Source organism: Hyperolius riggenbachi, chromosome 3 (assembly GCF_040937935.1).
Source record: "Hyperolius riggenbachi isolate aHypRig1 chromosome 3, aHypRig1.pri, whole genome shotgun sequence".
NCBI classification, from domain to species: domain Eukaryota; kingdom Metazoa; phylum Chordata; class Amphibia; order Anura; family Hyperoliidae; genus Hyperolius; species Hyperolius riggenbachi.
In genome coordinates, this window is record NC_090648.1 from 288,812,097 (window position 1) to 288,827,943 (window position 15,847).

Genomic DNA, 15,847 nt, shown 5'->3' on the forward strand with positions numbered 1-15,847 from the left:
CAGCAGTCCCAAACAGAGAAGAAGAGTCGGGCACCAGCTAAGTTGCAGATTCACCCCTTATTTCATCCCCACTATAGACAGATACAAGCACCCAGTTTAGCTGGTCTGACAGCTGTATTACAAGCTACAGCGCTTGCTTCCTCAGAGACCAAATCAGCAGTCTACAGTATGGTTTGGCTCTCAGCAATGCCTCTAAACACACTTGTCAGGAGGTTAGCAGCATACGTGCTCCATGCACATCATCTTCCTTCAGGGCCCCTTTCCACTAGTGTGGTGCGATTCCGTTGCCAAAAACACAAAAATGAATTTGCATGCGGATGCAAATTCGTTTGTGAATTTTAACGCGAAAACGCATAAAAATTTGCATCTGTTTGTAAGTATGCGAATTTAACCATGTCAGTGCCTATGTGTTTTTACATTGATTTTAAGCAAAAGGGTACACAAATTCGCATGGAAAATTCGCATAACAAAAACGCATGCAAATTTCCTATTAAATACATTACAGGCAAATTGCACATTAGCCTTGCGGGGTGTGAATTCTGATGACTCAGATTTTTTCTGCACAGTCCACAGCACAGAATTTCTGTCAAGTGGAAAAAGGTGCATTGATTTATATTGGTTATGTGAATCTGCATGCAGAAACCGCATGCATATTCGCTCTAGTGAAAATGGGCCCTCAGACTCCACCTGTGCTGGTGCCTGTATGTAAATTTTAATACAGAGCTTCCTCCTGCTCCACTGAAAACCTGGTGTGTACCTGGGTGGAATGGAAAGAAATGCATCCTGCCTCTTTTACCAAATGTCTGTTGGACATATTACTACACTTCAGATGATTTTTAGAGGTGAGTACTATCATTAGATGGAGTTGGTCATACACTGATAGAGATGGCCCGAGCGGTTCACCGGCGAACCGATTTACGTGAACTTCGGTGGTTTGCGTTCACGGTGAACCGCGAACTATATGCGAGTTCGACCCGCCCCACATACTACATCATTCAGCTCAACTTTGACCCTCTACATCCCAGTCAGCAGACACATGTTAGCCAATCAGGCTACACTCCCTCCTGGAGCCCCCCCCCCCTTATAAAAGGCAGGCAGCGTCGGCCATTTCCCACACTCGCCTGGCTGCAGTAATTAGAGAAGGGAGAGTTGCTGCAGAGACCTAGGGAAAGCTTAGTTAGGCTCTTGTTAGGCTTGTTAGCTTTCTCCTTGCTGATACTTATTGCTTAAAAGCACCCCTCAACAGCTCTTTTAAGAGCTAATGTTGTTCTTGTGATCTATTTTTATTTTTGTGTGTCCCACTGACACTTGCATATACAGCCCTGTCAGTCAGTCGCAGCTAGCCCTTGGCCCCTTGCTATTTCCTACTGTGCCACTGCCAGGCCCAGCACATTCAGTGCCTACCTTTTCACTGCACGTGTGTGATAGGCAGCTGCACATTTGTAATACCAATCACTGCATACCTGTTCATGTTTACTGAAGTTGCGTGACAGAAGCACGCAGTGTTATATACTGTACCAGTCACTGTACCTGTTCACAGTATCTGTGTGTGTGACAGCTGCACATTTGTAATACCAATCACTGCATAACTGTACATGTTTACTGCACCTGCGTGACATAAGCACGCAGTGTTATATACCAGTCACTGCACCTGTTCACGGTACCTGTGTGTGTGACAACTGCACATTTGTAATACCAATCACTGCATATCTGTTCATGTTTACTGCAGCTGCGTGACAGAAGCACGCAGTGTTATATACCAGTCACTGCACCTGTTCTGTCTGTTTGAGGTCGTGCTGTCGTGATTTTGTGCGGCCCTGGACCAAAGTACAGTGTTCAGAAGGCACATGCCATCAACCCCCAAGATTGTCAGGACGTAGTGGACTATTTAACACAGAACACCTCATCTTCCTCAGCTTCCACACAGAACTGTGACATATCTTCCTCCTCCTGCTCTGATTCTGGCACCCCACTTAACACTCAGTCGGCCGCCACCACCAAAGTGCCATCATCCCAGGGCACAGCGGTGTGGAAATTTTATGTGTGTCTGCCTCAGATGAGAGCAATGCCATCTGTACTCTCTGCCACCAAAAATGATCAGTGGAAAGACCAAGACCCACGTAGGGACAACTTCCTTACGAAGGCACATGATGACAAAGCACAAAGTGCAATGGGATGACCACCTGAGGAAAAACAGCACACAAAAGCAAAGCCGTACACCGCAGTGGAAGATAGCAGGCCGCAATTATTTCTCAAAAAAGGTGAAACCCAAACTGTACCGTGATGTTGAAAGGCAAGTGGTGTCATCTCTGGCACACAGCGTTGGGTCAAGGGTCCATCTGACCATGTGGTCTGCAAAGCATGGTCAGGCCTGCCCGAAGACTAAGTCAGTTCCCACACACAGCATCTCTGCCTGCACACTGTGTGACTGCCTGCCCCAAGACTAAGTCGGTCCCTGTTCCCCACACAGCATCTCTGCCTGCAGGCCGCTTAACTGCCTTCTCTGCCACCACCAACAGGGTCCAGGACTCCAGCTGGATTCCTGAATTTTTAAGGCCGCTGCTAGCAGTGGCTGCTATAATATTTTTTTCTGGTGTGTGTACATGCCTGCCTATTTTTTCTGGCTGCACTGCAGCAGCAACAACAAAACAAAAGGCATGTACATGTGTCAATTCCCCTTCGTGATCGTTGCCTTGCCGCAGTGAAGGGGCTTGCGTATCACAATGAAGAAATGACCGCCGGCTATATGAGTGTCTAGGGGGGGCACACCCAAGATAATAAGAACATTGCTTCATTGTGGACAGACCAAATTCGTTCAGCTGGACAGTCACTGTTGTTCTGTCATTGAGCTACCTCATCCCGGCGACCATATGGGCTTGAAAACCGCTATCGCCTGCACTCTCGCCATGGTGCGCACCAATCCAGGATGGCCATCACTACACAAACAGCTGTTTGCGTTACGTTACACAGTGAGTTTTGTGTGTCAGTGTGAAGCTGTACACTAATTACACTCCCTGATTGATGTATACACATGCAAGATGTTTTAAAGCACTTTAGGCCTCCAATTTAGCATGCAGTGTGATTTCTGCCCTTTCTGCTGTGCGTCAAATCTGGATTTTTCCCCAGGACTGTTGGCGTGTATCCCACCCCACCATGCCCCCCTCCAGGTATTAGACCCCTTGAAACATCTTTTCCATCACTTTTGTGGCCAGCATAAATGTTTCTAGTTTTCAAAGTTCACCTCCCCATTCAAGACTATTGCGGTTTGCGAGAGTTCACGCAAACCAAACTTTTGCGAAAGTTAAAATCGAGGGTTCGAGCCATCACTGTCCACTGATAATTGAAATAGAGAATTCACTTTAACTAATTACCATTGACATCCAAAAACTCTTTTTTTTTTTTAGCAACTTATGCATTTAAACACAAGAAACAACAGATTAATGTAAGATTCAATGGGGCATGTTTACAAAATTTTAGTAAATGTTAGTAAAATTGCTGTGTGCTATTGGTACTTATGCCAGTTATGTAGTGTGCGTTGCACAATTAGCACAATTAGCACAATTAGCACAATGGACCTGATCCAATTCACTTTCATGTTTTCTCCCAAGTGATATTTTCACAGCTTATCAATAAAATACATTTGAAGCTACCAGCAAACAAGAAAATATTGGCCATACACGGGTCGATTTGCCATCAGATCGACCAACAGATAGGTCCCTCTCTGATTGAATCTAATCAGAGAGGGATCGTATGGCTGCCTTTACTGCAAACAGATTGTGAATCGATTTCAGCATGAAACCGATCACAATCTGTGGAGCTGCCGCTGTCGCCGCCCCCCGCCAGCTATACATTACCTGCTCCGGCCAGCGTGAGTCCCCCTCTGTCCCTGCTGCTACTTCTCCTGCTGGGCTCCGGGTTCCGGCTGGCTTCACTTCTTTCTGTCCGGGAAAGTTTAAACAGTAGAGGGCGCTCTACTGTTTAAACTTTCTGTCGGGACAGGAAGTAAGTGAAGCCAGCCGGAACTCGGAACCCAGCGGAGAAGGAGCAGCGGGGACAGAGGGGATACACGCCGGCGGAGCAGGTAATGTATTGCCGCTAGCGGCAGTCGTCGGGCAATTGAACACGCTATCGACGCACTCCCGACCCGCCGGCGATCGAGCAAAATCTTCCGCACGGACCGATCGATTGATTTTGGACAGAAATCGATCGTTCTGTCAGCGTTTGCGCAACGATTTCACAGCAGATTCGATCACAGTGATTGAATCTGCTGTATATCAGCAGGAAAATCGTTAGGTGTATGGGCCCCTTTAGGAAAAAAGGTGAATTGGACCCCTATTGGGCCCTATCTGTGTTACCTATGTACTGTTCATTGTTCATGTTGCCAGAGATACCTAGGTAAACAATCAGTAATCGTCTGCACTCAAGACACTCAAAGCAACCTGGAACACTAGCAGCAATTAAAACAACTAGGCTGCAAAATTATGTGATTGCAGAAAGGGGACATTAGCTTACAGGATTGCCTACAAAAGCATTGTGTATTAGACCCTTTCCCCATAAGGTGAAGCCTTATTGCAACCGCATAATTTTGCAACCTAGTTGTTTTTAATGCTGCTAGTGTTCCAACTTGCTGTGAGCACCTTTTTTTTTCTTTAAAATCATGGTTCCAACACGGGTTGTGCTTAACTGCTCTACGACTGCGTCACGTCGATGGGCATGATCGCGGCGGCAGCCCCAGGACCGCCTTATGCCAAATTGGCATCAAGTCCTGGGGCGGGGTTTTTCAGGTGATCCAGCATCGCATCTCCCCATGAATGACGGAGCTCTGCTCTGCCATCAGTCACCCAGCGGCGATTGCCGCTAGGAGACTGTTAGACAGCGAAACCACTGTCTATTTACTTAGTACAGAGCTGTGATCTATGGCAGCGCTGTACTGGGGACAGTTGTGTGACACAGCTATCCACTCTGGGAGGCAGGAGAGCAATCGCTCTCATAGGCTGAAGCCTATGACAGCCGATCGCTGTCATAGGCTGGCTAGGGGAGGGAGGGAGGCAAAGAAGAAAAAATAATAACGAAATGGTCAAATTTATTATAAAAATAATAAAATAAATATAAACATTGGGGGAGCGATCAGACACCACCAGCAGAAAGCTCTGTTGGGGGGGGGGGGGGAAATAGCCTGGTCACTAGGGGGGTTTAAGCCCAGGGTCCTCAAGAGGTTAACCGGCATTAAAACTTAAATAGTTTAGATTTGCAGTGTTGTTGTTCTTGTGCAGCCACTGGTTAACTGCTGGTAAGTTCTGCAATCCTATTTCTTTAGAATAGAGGCACTCCGGCAGGTAAAGCTACACAACTAATGCCCACTAGTAGCTCCTATATTTTTTGCTATAAATAGGTTATCAGAATTTAGTTTGTCTTTAAAATAAACCTTGAGAAGGTCTTGTTCCCATTAAATGCATTCCTGTTCTAATTTAAACAACACACTGTATAGACTGCACTGTTTGAATGTCCAACGTATGCACTAATACAGCAGTGTGTTCTGAGAATTCTCTTCAGTACATGTTTTTATTGTGCATGGCCACATGTGCTGCATAGGAAGAAAAATGCCAAAATATTGTCTAAACTGGCTTTGCCTATCTGCAATGAACTGGTATATGCTTATGCCTATGCTCTTGCTTCATCATGAGTTGCAACTACATGGACTTTTGTTTCCATACTCATGCTGCTCAACTTGGACTCTTGTATGCAACACGGATGGGCTTTCAGGTATGCAGGCGCTGATGTTACATGCATGGACTATGTACTAGGAGGTGTTGAGCTTGCTTGACAAGTGACAGCTGTTGGACAACTATTACAATCTTGTGTCACTGCACATGGCTACATGACGTTCATGAAATTCATCTGTGCGGTTTGGGCTGGGAGTTGAGGACACCCATATCCTATTTCTCCACATCAATACCTTTCCCTGCATGAAACTACAGTGCAATTGCTGGATCTTTCTTTAATCCTGTATGTGTCAGGCTGGACTTTTGTTGGTGTTTTTGGGCTGCGCAGCTCTTAATGTTTGATCCATGTGCACATGGTCCACACACCAGATATACAGGTTTAGTGGATAGTGGGGTTTGGGTTTGGTGGGTTTGGGTGTGGCAAGGGTCTTGGGGACATCTGCTGTCATATATCTTTTTATAGATACCTTTATGCAAGTGTTTAATAAAGTTTTGTATTTTTATAACAAATATATTTGTACTCATTCAGGCCATACCCCTTCCATAGTTTATCTCAAAGGGTTTTTTTTCTATTGTCTAAACAAGATTAAAGCAATAAGAAACAGACAAAACAAAATGCTGTGTAGAAACCATGTTTTGTGTATGGATTGCTAATCTTGGAAATTATTTCTGTTGTTTAGTCTACTGTAGAAAAATGTTACTTGATTGTGTAAATTTACATTCTTTACTAACAACGCTAAAGTACTCTTTCTGTATCTTTTATGTCTTACTGTGCACCAGTATCCATTTTACACTCATTTCTGTTTGCTTTTTATTCCTCTTAGTGAAACAGATATTCCATTTTCTGAGATGTTTTTTGAGTATTTGTTATTTTATAGATGATATAATGCTTAACTAAATAGATTTGGTAATTCCTAGTGAAAAAAAAAATATACAAAAAATGTCTTATTTGTTCCTCGTAGGAGATTATGCTTTTGTATAATGTAACAATTTGAATAACAATCACTATTCATAACTTAGTTTATTTTACTTTGAACAATGAAACCATCTCTCCTTCCCGCAAGGAGCCACATAGAAAGGATATTATGCTTGAACTGATCTTTAAAATGTAATCTAAAGTCCTCAGCAATGTACATTTTCTTCTCCATTAATGTATAAGTACTGCACATAGATTTTAATCTGAGAGTTAATAATAAAAGCAATTTTCACTTAAAATATAAAAACTGTAATGGTGGAATCATAATACATTTAGCACTCTCACAAAAAAGTCTCTCTATTAGTTTCTTTTGACACATATTTTCATTCCAGGATCAATTTTTACTATATAAGGACTTCTTAACTATTCTATTAAAATTTCCATTCAGAAGCCATAATATCTAACAGTGAATAATCGTCATGTAAATCATTATTTCAGGTTTATATAAGATTTTGTAAGTTCTTAGAAATTCTGCTGATGTGCACAATTGTGAAAAGGTTATTTCTCCATTTTGCAGTGATATGCGCTGGAACAAAGGAACTATTTTAAAGGCTTCAGTGGAATACATCAAGTGGCTTCAGAAAGAACAACAGAAAGGCAGAGAATTAGAACACAGGCAGAAAAAATTAGAACAGGCCAACAGGAGATTGCTGCTTCGTATTCAGGTTGGTTAAATAGGAAAAAGAGGTTTCTAAAAATTGTCCCCATCAATTCTATCAGGTGATAATTTATTTATTATTCCTATCGCCCACTGGTGCCATTTGTAGCTTTAAAATGTGCTTAACCTTTTAGAAAGATCACTTCTGTTAATATATTCTCAAATGATTTCATGTAAAAAGGATTATGATGTGAAAACTTGCCATACATAGTATTTTCTAAAATTTTAAGAGAATCTTTGTTCAATGGCATACTCCTAATGCTGAAGGCCATGATATAGTCAGTGGTCTGTGTTTTTCTTGTGTGTGTACTAAAATATTAAACAATTTCTGTTCACGTTGTTTTCATTATAAATATAGGCATTAGGCAATACTTTAGTAGTAGAGATGGCCCGAATGATTAACTGGCGAGCACTATTCAGCAAAGATTGGGTATTTGCAGTTGCCGTGAGTGGCGAGCACATGGCGCTATTCGACCCGCTGTCATACATCAACATTGGGCTAAACTTTGAACCTTTACATCGCAGTCAGCAGGCATATGGCAACCAATCAGCCTGCACTCCCCCACGGAACCCTTCTCCCTATAAAAATGCCACAGTGCCTGCCATGTTCCAGTCTGTCTTTGGCTGGAAAAGTGAGAGGAAGGGAGAGAGCTTGTTGGAGATAGGGAAAGTGTTAGCTAGGCTTGTTTATTTTGATCCTCACTGGCTAATTGCTGTTTAATCACCCCAAACAGCCCTTCTGAGGGCTACGGGCTACTTCATCCTTCTGCTGTTTTTGTGCATGCGACACTCCACAGCCCACAGACACCCACCATTGTGCCCAGTGCCCACTACAATTGTGTGTCACAATAGACACAAGCACAACAAACTGTAGAGAAGCAGGATTCGGGCACCAAAGGTGTTGCAAAAATTCCACACTTTATTTCATCCCCATCAAAACAAACACATGCACCAACAAGGCAGGTCTGACAGCCATTTCACAAGCTATGCTTGCTTCCTCAGAGACCTGGTCTCTGGGGATGAAATAAAGTGTGGGATTTTTGCATCTACTGTTTGCTGTTGGAATTATTTGTCCGGAGGCACAGTGGTGTATCCACAGGAACCCCATCAGAGGCTGCCATTTAGCATCTAGTGCCGATCATCTCTTTCTCTGCAAATAGACACAAGCACAATAGTGCTCCACGGCCTCTGTTATTATCATTAAATTGTGTTTTAAACTGGCTCATACCTGTGCCCACTTCTAGTGATATTTGTGTGCCTACATAACAGCACACAAGCAGAGCACTATCAATTCTGCTCCAGGGCCTGTGTTATCACTGTATTGTGTTTGACCTCACCTGCTGTATATTCTCAGTGTCTGTCTGAGTGCACAGACAGAGTTTACTGGCACTGGCTCACACATGTGCCCACTTCTAGTGATATTGAATTGTGTGCCACATAACATACAAGCACAGTTTTACCACTACTGCTCCAGGGCATCTGTGTTTATCACTGTATTGTGTTTGAACTGATGCGTATCTCAGTGTATGACACTACACAGCTCACTGACAACCAGAGCTGTGTACACTACTGCTATTGTTGTTGCCACATTCAGTTACAGGCATAGTAGCACCTCCACTGCATTACTTTTCACTTGTTGCAGGCACAAAAAAAATGAGAGGCAGATGCAGGCTACCCTGCAAGTGTCATTGAGGTTGTACTGCTGTGATTTCCTGCAGCCCTGGAAGAATGCACAGTGTTCAGCGGGCACATACCCTCAACACCCAAAATTCTGATGGACGTAGTTGACTGGTTTACACAGCGCACCACATCTTCTACAGCTTCCACACGGAACCTCCTTGACACAACGTCCTCCTCCTGCTCAGCTTCGGACACCCCACAACAACTTACCACTACCACTAGCACCACAGCTTCTCCACTTGATATGTTAGAGGAGTTATTTACACATGGTGCATTTAGTGATACACCTGGGGTTAGCCAGCCAACACGCCTTTCAACGCCTGCTGTTGCCACCACCAGAATGTTGACATTCCAAAGCTCACCAGTGTGGCTTTTTTTTGTTTGTGTGCCTTGATACCAGCAATGCCATCTGCAACCTCTGCCAAAACAAGAAGAGTCATGGGAAGCTCAACACCCACCTAGGGACAACTGTTTTGCGAAGGTACCTGATTGCATTCATTGATCTAAGTACCCAGTAGAAAGACCGACGGCTTCTTATCCGAATCCATCGTCTTTCTGATAAAAAAAAGTTTCCCGTCCTCCTTATGCTTCCTGTGAGCGAGAGTGCTCGCTTCCAGGACTAAGAAATTTTTGGGGGACTGTGTTCATCTTGTGGCCAAATAGTAAAAGTACATCTATATACATTTTTTTAATGAAATAAACACACATTATTACATTTAAAATTAACTGTTAACTCCCACACCAAAAATTACTCAAATAAAATGCTTAATGAAAAAAAAAATTACAATTAAAAAAAAAAATAATCAGTTACCTAAGGGTCTGAACTTTTTTAACACGCATGTGAAAAGGGTATATTATGAACATTTTTTAAATTTTAAGCTTGTAAATTGTGATGGACGCAAAACTAAAAAATGCATCTTTATTTCCAAATAAAATATTGACGGCATTGTGATAGGGACATAATTTAAATGGTGTAATAACCGGGACAAATGGGCAAATAAAATACATAGGTTTTAATTATGGTAGCATGTATTATTTTAAAGCTGTAATGGCCGAAAACTGAGCAATAATGATTTTTTTTCCATTTTTTTCTTAATATTCCTTTGAAAATGCATTTAGAAAAAAAATAATTCTTAGCAAAATGTACCACCCAAAGAAAGCCTAATTGGTGGCAGAAAAAACAAGATATAGATTAATTCATTGTGATAATTAGTGATAACTTTAATAGTGAATGAATGGGAGGTGAACATTGCTCGGATGCATAAGGTGAAAAATACCCGCAGGCTGAAATGGCTAAAGGAACAATATTACATCACAGATAACCCAGCCAACCACCCTCTTGTGTGCTTAATGTCAGAAAGGTAGCAGGGAAAGTGAAGGTTTAATACTACTACATGGCATAACTGAGATTAGCAATAACTTTAATTCAACATCAGAACATGGTTAGTGAAACCATTTACAGAAGCTCTGGTGTCTCACCAAAAGACAGCTATTTCTGTGGCAGGGGCAAAGGTGATGAAGATGGAGTAATCCAATGACAAAACCCCCGAAACACTGCAGAGGTACAATATTTACATATGCTACCTGCACAGGCGGACTAGCAGCTCTTTGCTCAGGCCCTGTCAGAAGTAGCTGAATCCAATCAGGGCCACTCTACTCTGCAGGCTCAGATGGCTTGCACCTGCGCAGTAGAGTGGACCAAATCGGTCTCCACTATTTCCACTGGAGCTGAAGGGGAAGCTGATCCTGTGCCTGCGCAAGGCTCCCGACAAGCAGAGACAAGTGGATCTCCAGTGGTCCCAGCTCTGGATCCCCTCTCCAGCAGCCAACTCATGCAGGCACAGTTTAAGCTTTCCCTATTGCACAGGCGTGAGTAGACCCAATCAGGCTGGGTTATGTCCTATAGAACTCAAGTCGGAGAGCAGCAAATGCACCTGCACAGGCAGGCTCATGAAAATATGGCTCTGCAGTGTTCAGGGGTCTCTTTGCTAGGTCTGGCTGGCTGAGGAGGGTGGGAAAGTCTCATTAGGATCCAGAAGCTCGCCCCCCATAAATACTCATTAGGGGTCCTTTTTTCCCTTCATGTACACTTTCATATGGGCATTTAAGTTCTCAATACACAAAGATACCCATTAAACTTCAACAAACCCTAAAATACCACCCACCCACCAACCTGGTTGATGACAGTGAGACCTACGTCAGCTCAACCCTAGTGTCCTAGCCAACCCCCTCCATGCCCTCTCCTCCTTTCTCACCACCCAAACCTGTCCTAATCTTGTTGCAGCTCAATATCATCAAGCCCTCTCATCGGCCCTAGAGGAAGCTGCTCCCCCAATATTCAGCCACAACTGCCCCCCTAACCCCCAGCCCTGGCACACCACCCATACTCACAACCCCCAGAGGGTAACATGTGCCACTGAATGGAAATAGAGGTAAACTCAACTAAACCAGGATTTCCTACAGTACAAGACTAACCTGCTGCATTTACACACTGCCCTTGCTGATTCAAAGCAGGAATACTTCACCAAGCTCATTGGAGCACAAGTATCTCACCCCCGTCATCTCTTTGCCACTTTCAACTCCCTGCTTAAACCCTCCCCCCCCCATTTCCTCCCTCTCTGTCACGGATTTAGCCACCCACTTCACCAACAAAATTGTCTCCATTTGTCAGGAAATATCCAGCCTTCAGTCCTCACCTCCCACCCCCTCCTATCCAGCTCCTTCTCCACCCTATCCTCCCCTCACCTCCTTCACTCCTACTACCATTGAGGAAGTCAACCACCTACTGCAGACTTCCCACACCACTACCTCTCCCCTTGATCCTGTCCCTTCTGACTTACTCCATCCTCACTTCCTGGATTTGTCCCCAGTCCTCACAGCCCTGTTTAACTTCTCCCTATCCACAGGCATCTTTCCCTCAGACTTCAAGCAGGCCACTGTACTTCCCCTGCTCAAGAAACCCTCGCTCGACCCCTCACTACCCTCCAACTACCACCCTATCTCCCTCCTCCCCTTTGCCTCAAGACTCCTTGAGCGTTTGGTTCACAAATGCCTGACCCAGTACCTCAGTGCCAACTCCCTGCTAGACCCACTGCAATCTGGATTTCGGCCTGCTCACGCAACCGAAACAGTTCTTACCACAGTGGTCAATGACCTTGCCTTAGCTAAAGCTGAAGGCAAATACTCCATTCTCCTCCTCCTTGACCTTTCAGCAGCTTTTGACACAGTGGACTATCCCCTACTCCTCCAGTCCCTCCTGTCCATAAGCATTCATGACCTTGCCCTGCTCTGGCTCTCATTCTACCTCTACAACCACTTTTTCATAACCTACTTCAATGGGTCCTCATCCACCCCAACCATCTCTCGGTGGGAGTCCCCCAAGGCTCGGTCCTGGGCCCCCTACTGTTCTCCCTATACACATCCTCCATTGGCAAGGTTATCTCCTCCATGGGTTTTAACTATCATCTGTATACAGATGACACCCAGATCTACCTCCACACCCCTGACCTATCCACCACTACCATGGACAAGGTCTACTCCTACCTATCAGCCATCTCTTCCTGGATGACCGCTAGGTTCCTAAAACTCCTAAAATCAGGACAACACTAAATTTATGATCTTCCCAACCTGGCCATCCCTGCCCTTCCCAGATGTTAATGTCACTGTTAACCACAATACCATTCGCCCTACCTCTTAAGCCCGCTGTGTGGGTGACATCCTGCACTCCACACTCTCCTTCACCCCCCCACATCCAAAACCTCACAAAGTCCTGCAACTTCCACCTCTGTAACAGCTGCAAGATCTGCCCTTTCCTGATCTCTGTCACCACCAAACTCCTCATCCATGCCCTCATAATTTCTCACCTTGACTACTGCCCTTCTGTCTGGTCTCCCTATGACCTGAATTGCCCTACTGCTGTACATCATGATTGCAGCATCCAGAATTATCCACTCCTCCCATCACTCCACTACGATGGCTCCCCTCTGTGAATCCCTCCACTGGCTTCCTATCCAGTCCAGAATCAGGTTTAAGATAATGTGCCTGGCCTACAAATCTGTCCACAAAACCTGCCCAACCTACATTTCCAATCTTACTCAGAGGTACACACCTAGCCGCTCACTCCGCTCCTCCAATGAACTTTGCCTGACTGCCCCCTGCATCACACAATCCCATGCACACCTCCAGGACTTCTTAAGAGCTGCTCCAACACTATGGAGCTCCCTACCTCCCCCCATTAGGGTTTCCCCCTCATTCAACATCTTCAAGACTTTGGCCTACCCCCTCCCCCCCCAACGAGTGCTCTACAACCGCAGCTAAACTCTGGTCCCCTACCTTTTGTGTCCCTACTTCTCCCTCTAAATTGTAAGCCTTCAGGCAGGGTCCTCCTCCTTATGCCTCCTACCTGTTCTTGCACCTCCATTACATTACCGTACACCCATCCTATGGATCTGAGTGAGCTCTTGAGTGAACTCGACTTGCCTAATCTCCATGCTCCCATCCAGTGACTGAATAAGCATTACCTTGTACTCATACTGTGCTGCATGATCTGGTTTGCATGTATTCCTGTATTGTCTTATTGCTGTATGCCACCCCTAAATATTGTCTGTAACTTTAACTAATGTCCAGCGCTGCATAATATGTTGGCGCTTTATAAATACAATAAATAAATAAAACAGGATCACAGCAGTTTGGATTTTCTGGGGGCAAACATACATAAATTAGTTAAGGGTTGCAACACTTCTTGATTTCTTAAAGAGGAACTGTAACGGCAAAACGTTCCCCTGGGGGGTACTCACCTCGGGTGGGGGAAGCCTCAGCATCCTAATGAGGCTTCCCACGCCGTCCTCTGTCCCACGGGGGTCTCGCTGCAGCCCTCCGTACAGCCGTGACGTAATATTTACCTTCCTGGCTCCTGCGCAGGCGCTCTGACGGCTGTCTGCTCCGAAGTAGGCGGAAATACCCGATCGCCGTCGGGTCCACTCTACTGCGCAGGCGCAAGTCTCCGGCACCTGCGCAGTAGAGCGGACCCGACGGAGGTTGGGTATTTCCGTCTATTTCCGAGCAGAAAGCAGCCACAGCGCCCCGCTGGCGTAAAGGTAAATATTGAAATTACAGTCGGGCCTGTCGCCGGCTGTTCAGAGGGCTGCAGCGAGACCCCCGTGGGACGCAGGACGGCGTGGGAAGCCTCATTAGGATCCGGAGGCTTCCCCCACCCGAGGTGAGTACCCCCCAGGGGATCTTTTCGAAGTTACAGAGTCTCTTTAATGTACATGAGCCTCGTGTTTTGTAGGTTTTGTCATAGTCCAATGAAACATTTTGAATCTTAAATTTAAGCAACTCATTGTACTGTTTATAGGCATAATTAATTTATTTGCCTTTCTTATTTCTTTGTAGGAACTTGAAATACAGGCCCGGGCCCATGGTCTGCCAATGCCAACTGTGTGCACCGTAGAATTAGCTTCACAAGTTATCAAACAGCAAGCATATGGAGATAATATGTCAGAAGATTATCATCAGCTTTCCATGTCTGTTGGACAGACAAATGACCTGTGTGATGGGTCAGCAGGATTTTCAGACCCACTGTCACACTTTACAGATTTATCATTCAGTGCTGCTTTAAAGGAACAAATGTTAGAAGAAATGTCTCCTTTTGGAACAGACCCTTTTCTGTCTGCAACTTCACCTGACATTTCCAAAGGAAGCAGCAGGAGGAACAGTTTCAGCACAGATGACGATGATGATGATGACCTATGAGTACAGTGACTGGTTCCTGAGAGACAGTAATCTGTTGTAAATAATATTTGTTACTTCACAAAGAGACTATGAATAATAATGACCAAAATTTCTAAAATGGAGACATTGACCATCCCTATTATTTAACTAATCTCCATTCCAGTAGCAAGTTTTGCAGCCCTAAATAATTTTCCAGTAATTAGAAAGTAGCTGAAAGCAAAAATCACAATTAGTTTTTGTGTTATTTAACTTACAAATTAAATATCATTTTTGTAAATTGTTGCTTTTTTTTTTACTGTTCTAGGAAACATGTCCTCCTATTACTTAATTAAATTAGTCATCCTCGACCAACAATGTAGTACACATTTACACCAATGAATGTACTGTCCTTTCATTCAGAACACTGTGAAATGATTTTGGTCTTTAAGATAATAAAAAAAGAAGGGAAGGAAAAATCTCTGTGATTTCATAGTCAACTCAGGATTTCCCAGGGGGTTTAAAGAACACTGCTTCTGCTATGCTATGATATGCACTGTGCAGTCACATGTTTTTTTAATTAACTGTGTAATTTTGAATATAACCTAAAGACAAGTTTAGATGAAAAGAGTTCCAGATTTAGGACAGACATTTTAGCTTTCAAATATATGATTTTAAAATATTTGTTTAAATAAATAAAATACAGTAAGTTTAAATATGTAAAGCATAACTCCATTTTAAAAGCTGGGTTGTTTGCAGATCAATAGGTATAATAATACTGGCAGGACATCTCAAGGTAATTGTTGTAGTTTGGAGTTAAATGCATCTGAAACACACAGTTTCCTAGGACATAAGACTATTAACTGTATGGAGATTATAATGCATAATGCCAGGGGACTAAAAACTTAAAAGAATGACTGCAACAAAATGTTTACGTTTCAACTCCCTAATCCTAGTACAAAACAAAGATTTGCCTTCTTAAAACTAAAGGTATTTGTGATTATTCAGATTGGAGTGAGCATATGATGTCTCCCACAATGCATCACTGCTGAATATGCAAATAATCACAAATGTATTCTGTTTTAAGAAGGCAAACTTTTG

The 15,847-nt window shown here is 43.9% G+C and overlaps 1 protein-coding gene across 3 annotated transcripts in view; it reads left to right on the forward strand.

Moving 5' to 3' along the window:
• TFEC (transcription factor EC) overlaps positions 1–15,384 on the forward strand; it is a 200,746-nt gene extending 185,362 nt beyond the window's left edge. For all 3 annotated transcript variants that reach the window (XM_068272728.1, XM_068272726.1, XM_068272727.1), the window contains exons 7-8: positions 7,217–7,364; positions 14,432–15,384. In XM_068272728.1, the coding sequence (XP_068128829.1) occupies positions 7,217–7,364; positions 14,432–14,791 (508 nt within the window). In that variant the 3' untranslated portion in view covers positions 14,792–15,384. The remainder of the gene's footprint in view (positions 1–7,216; positions 7,365–14,431) is intronic.
• Positions 15,385–15,847: the final 463 nt, after the last annotated feature.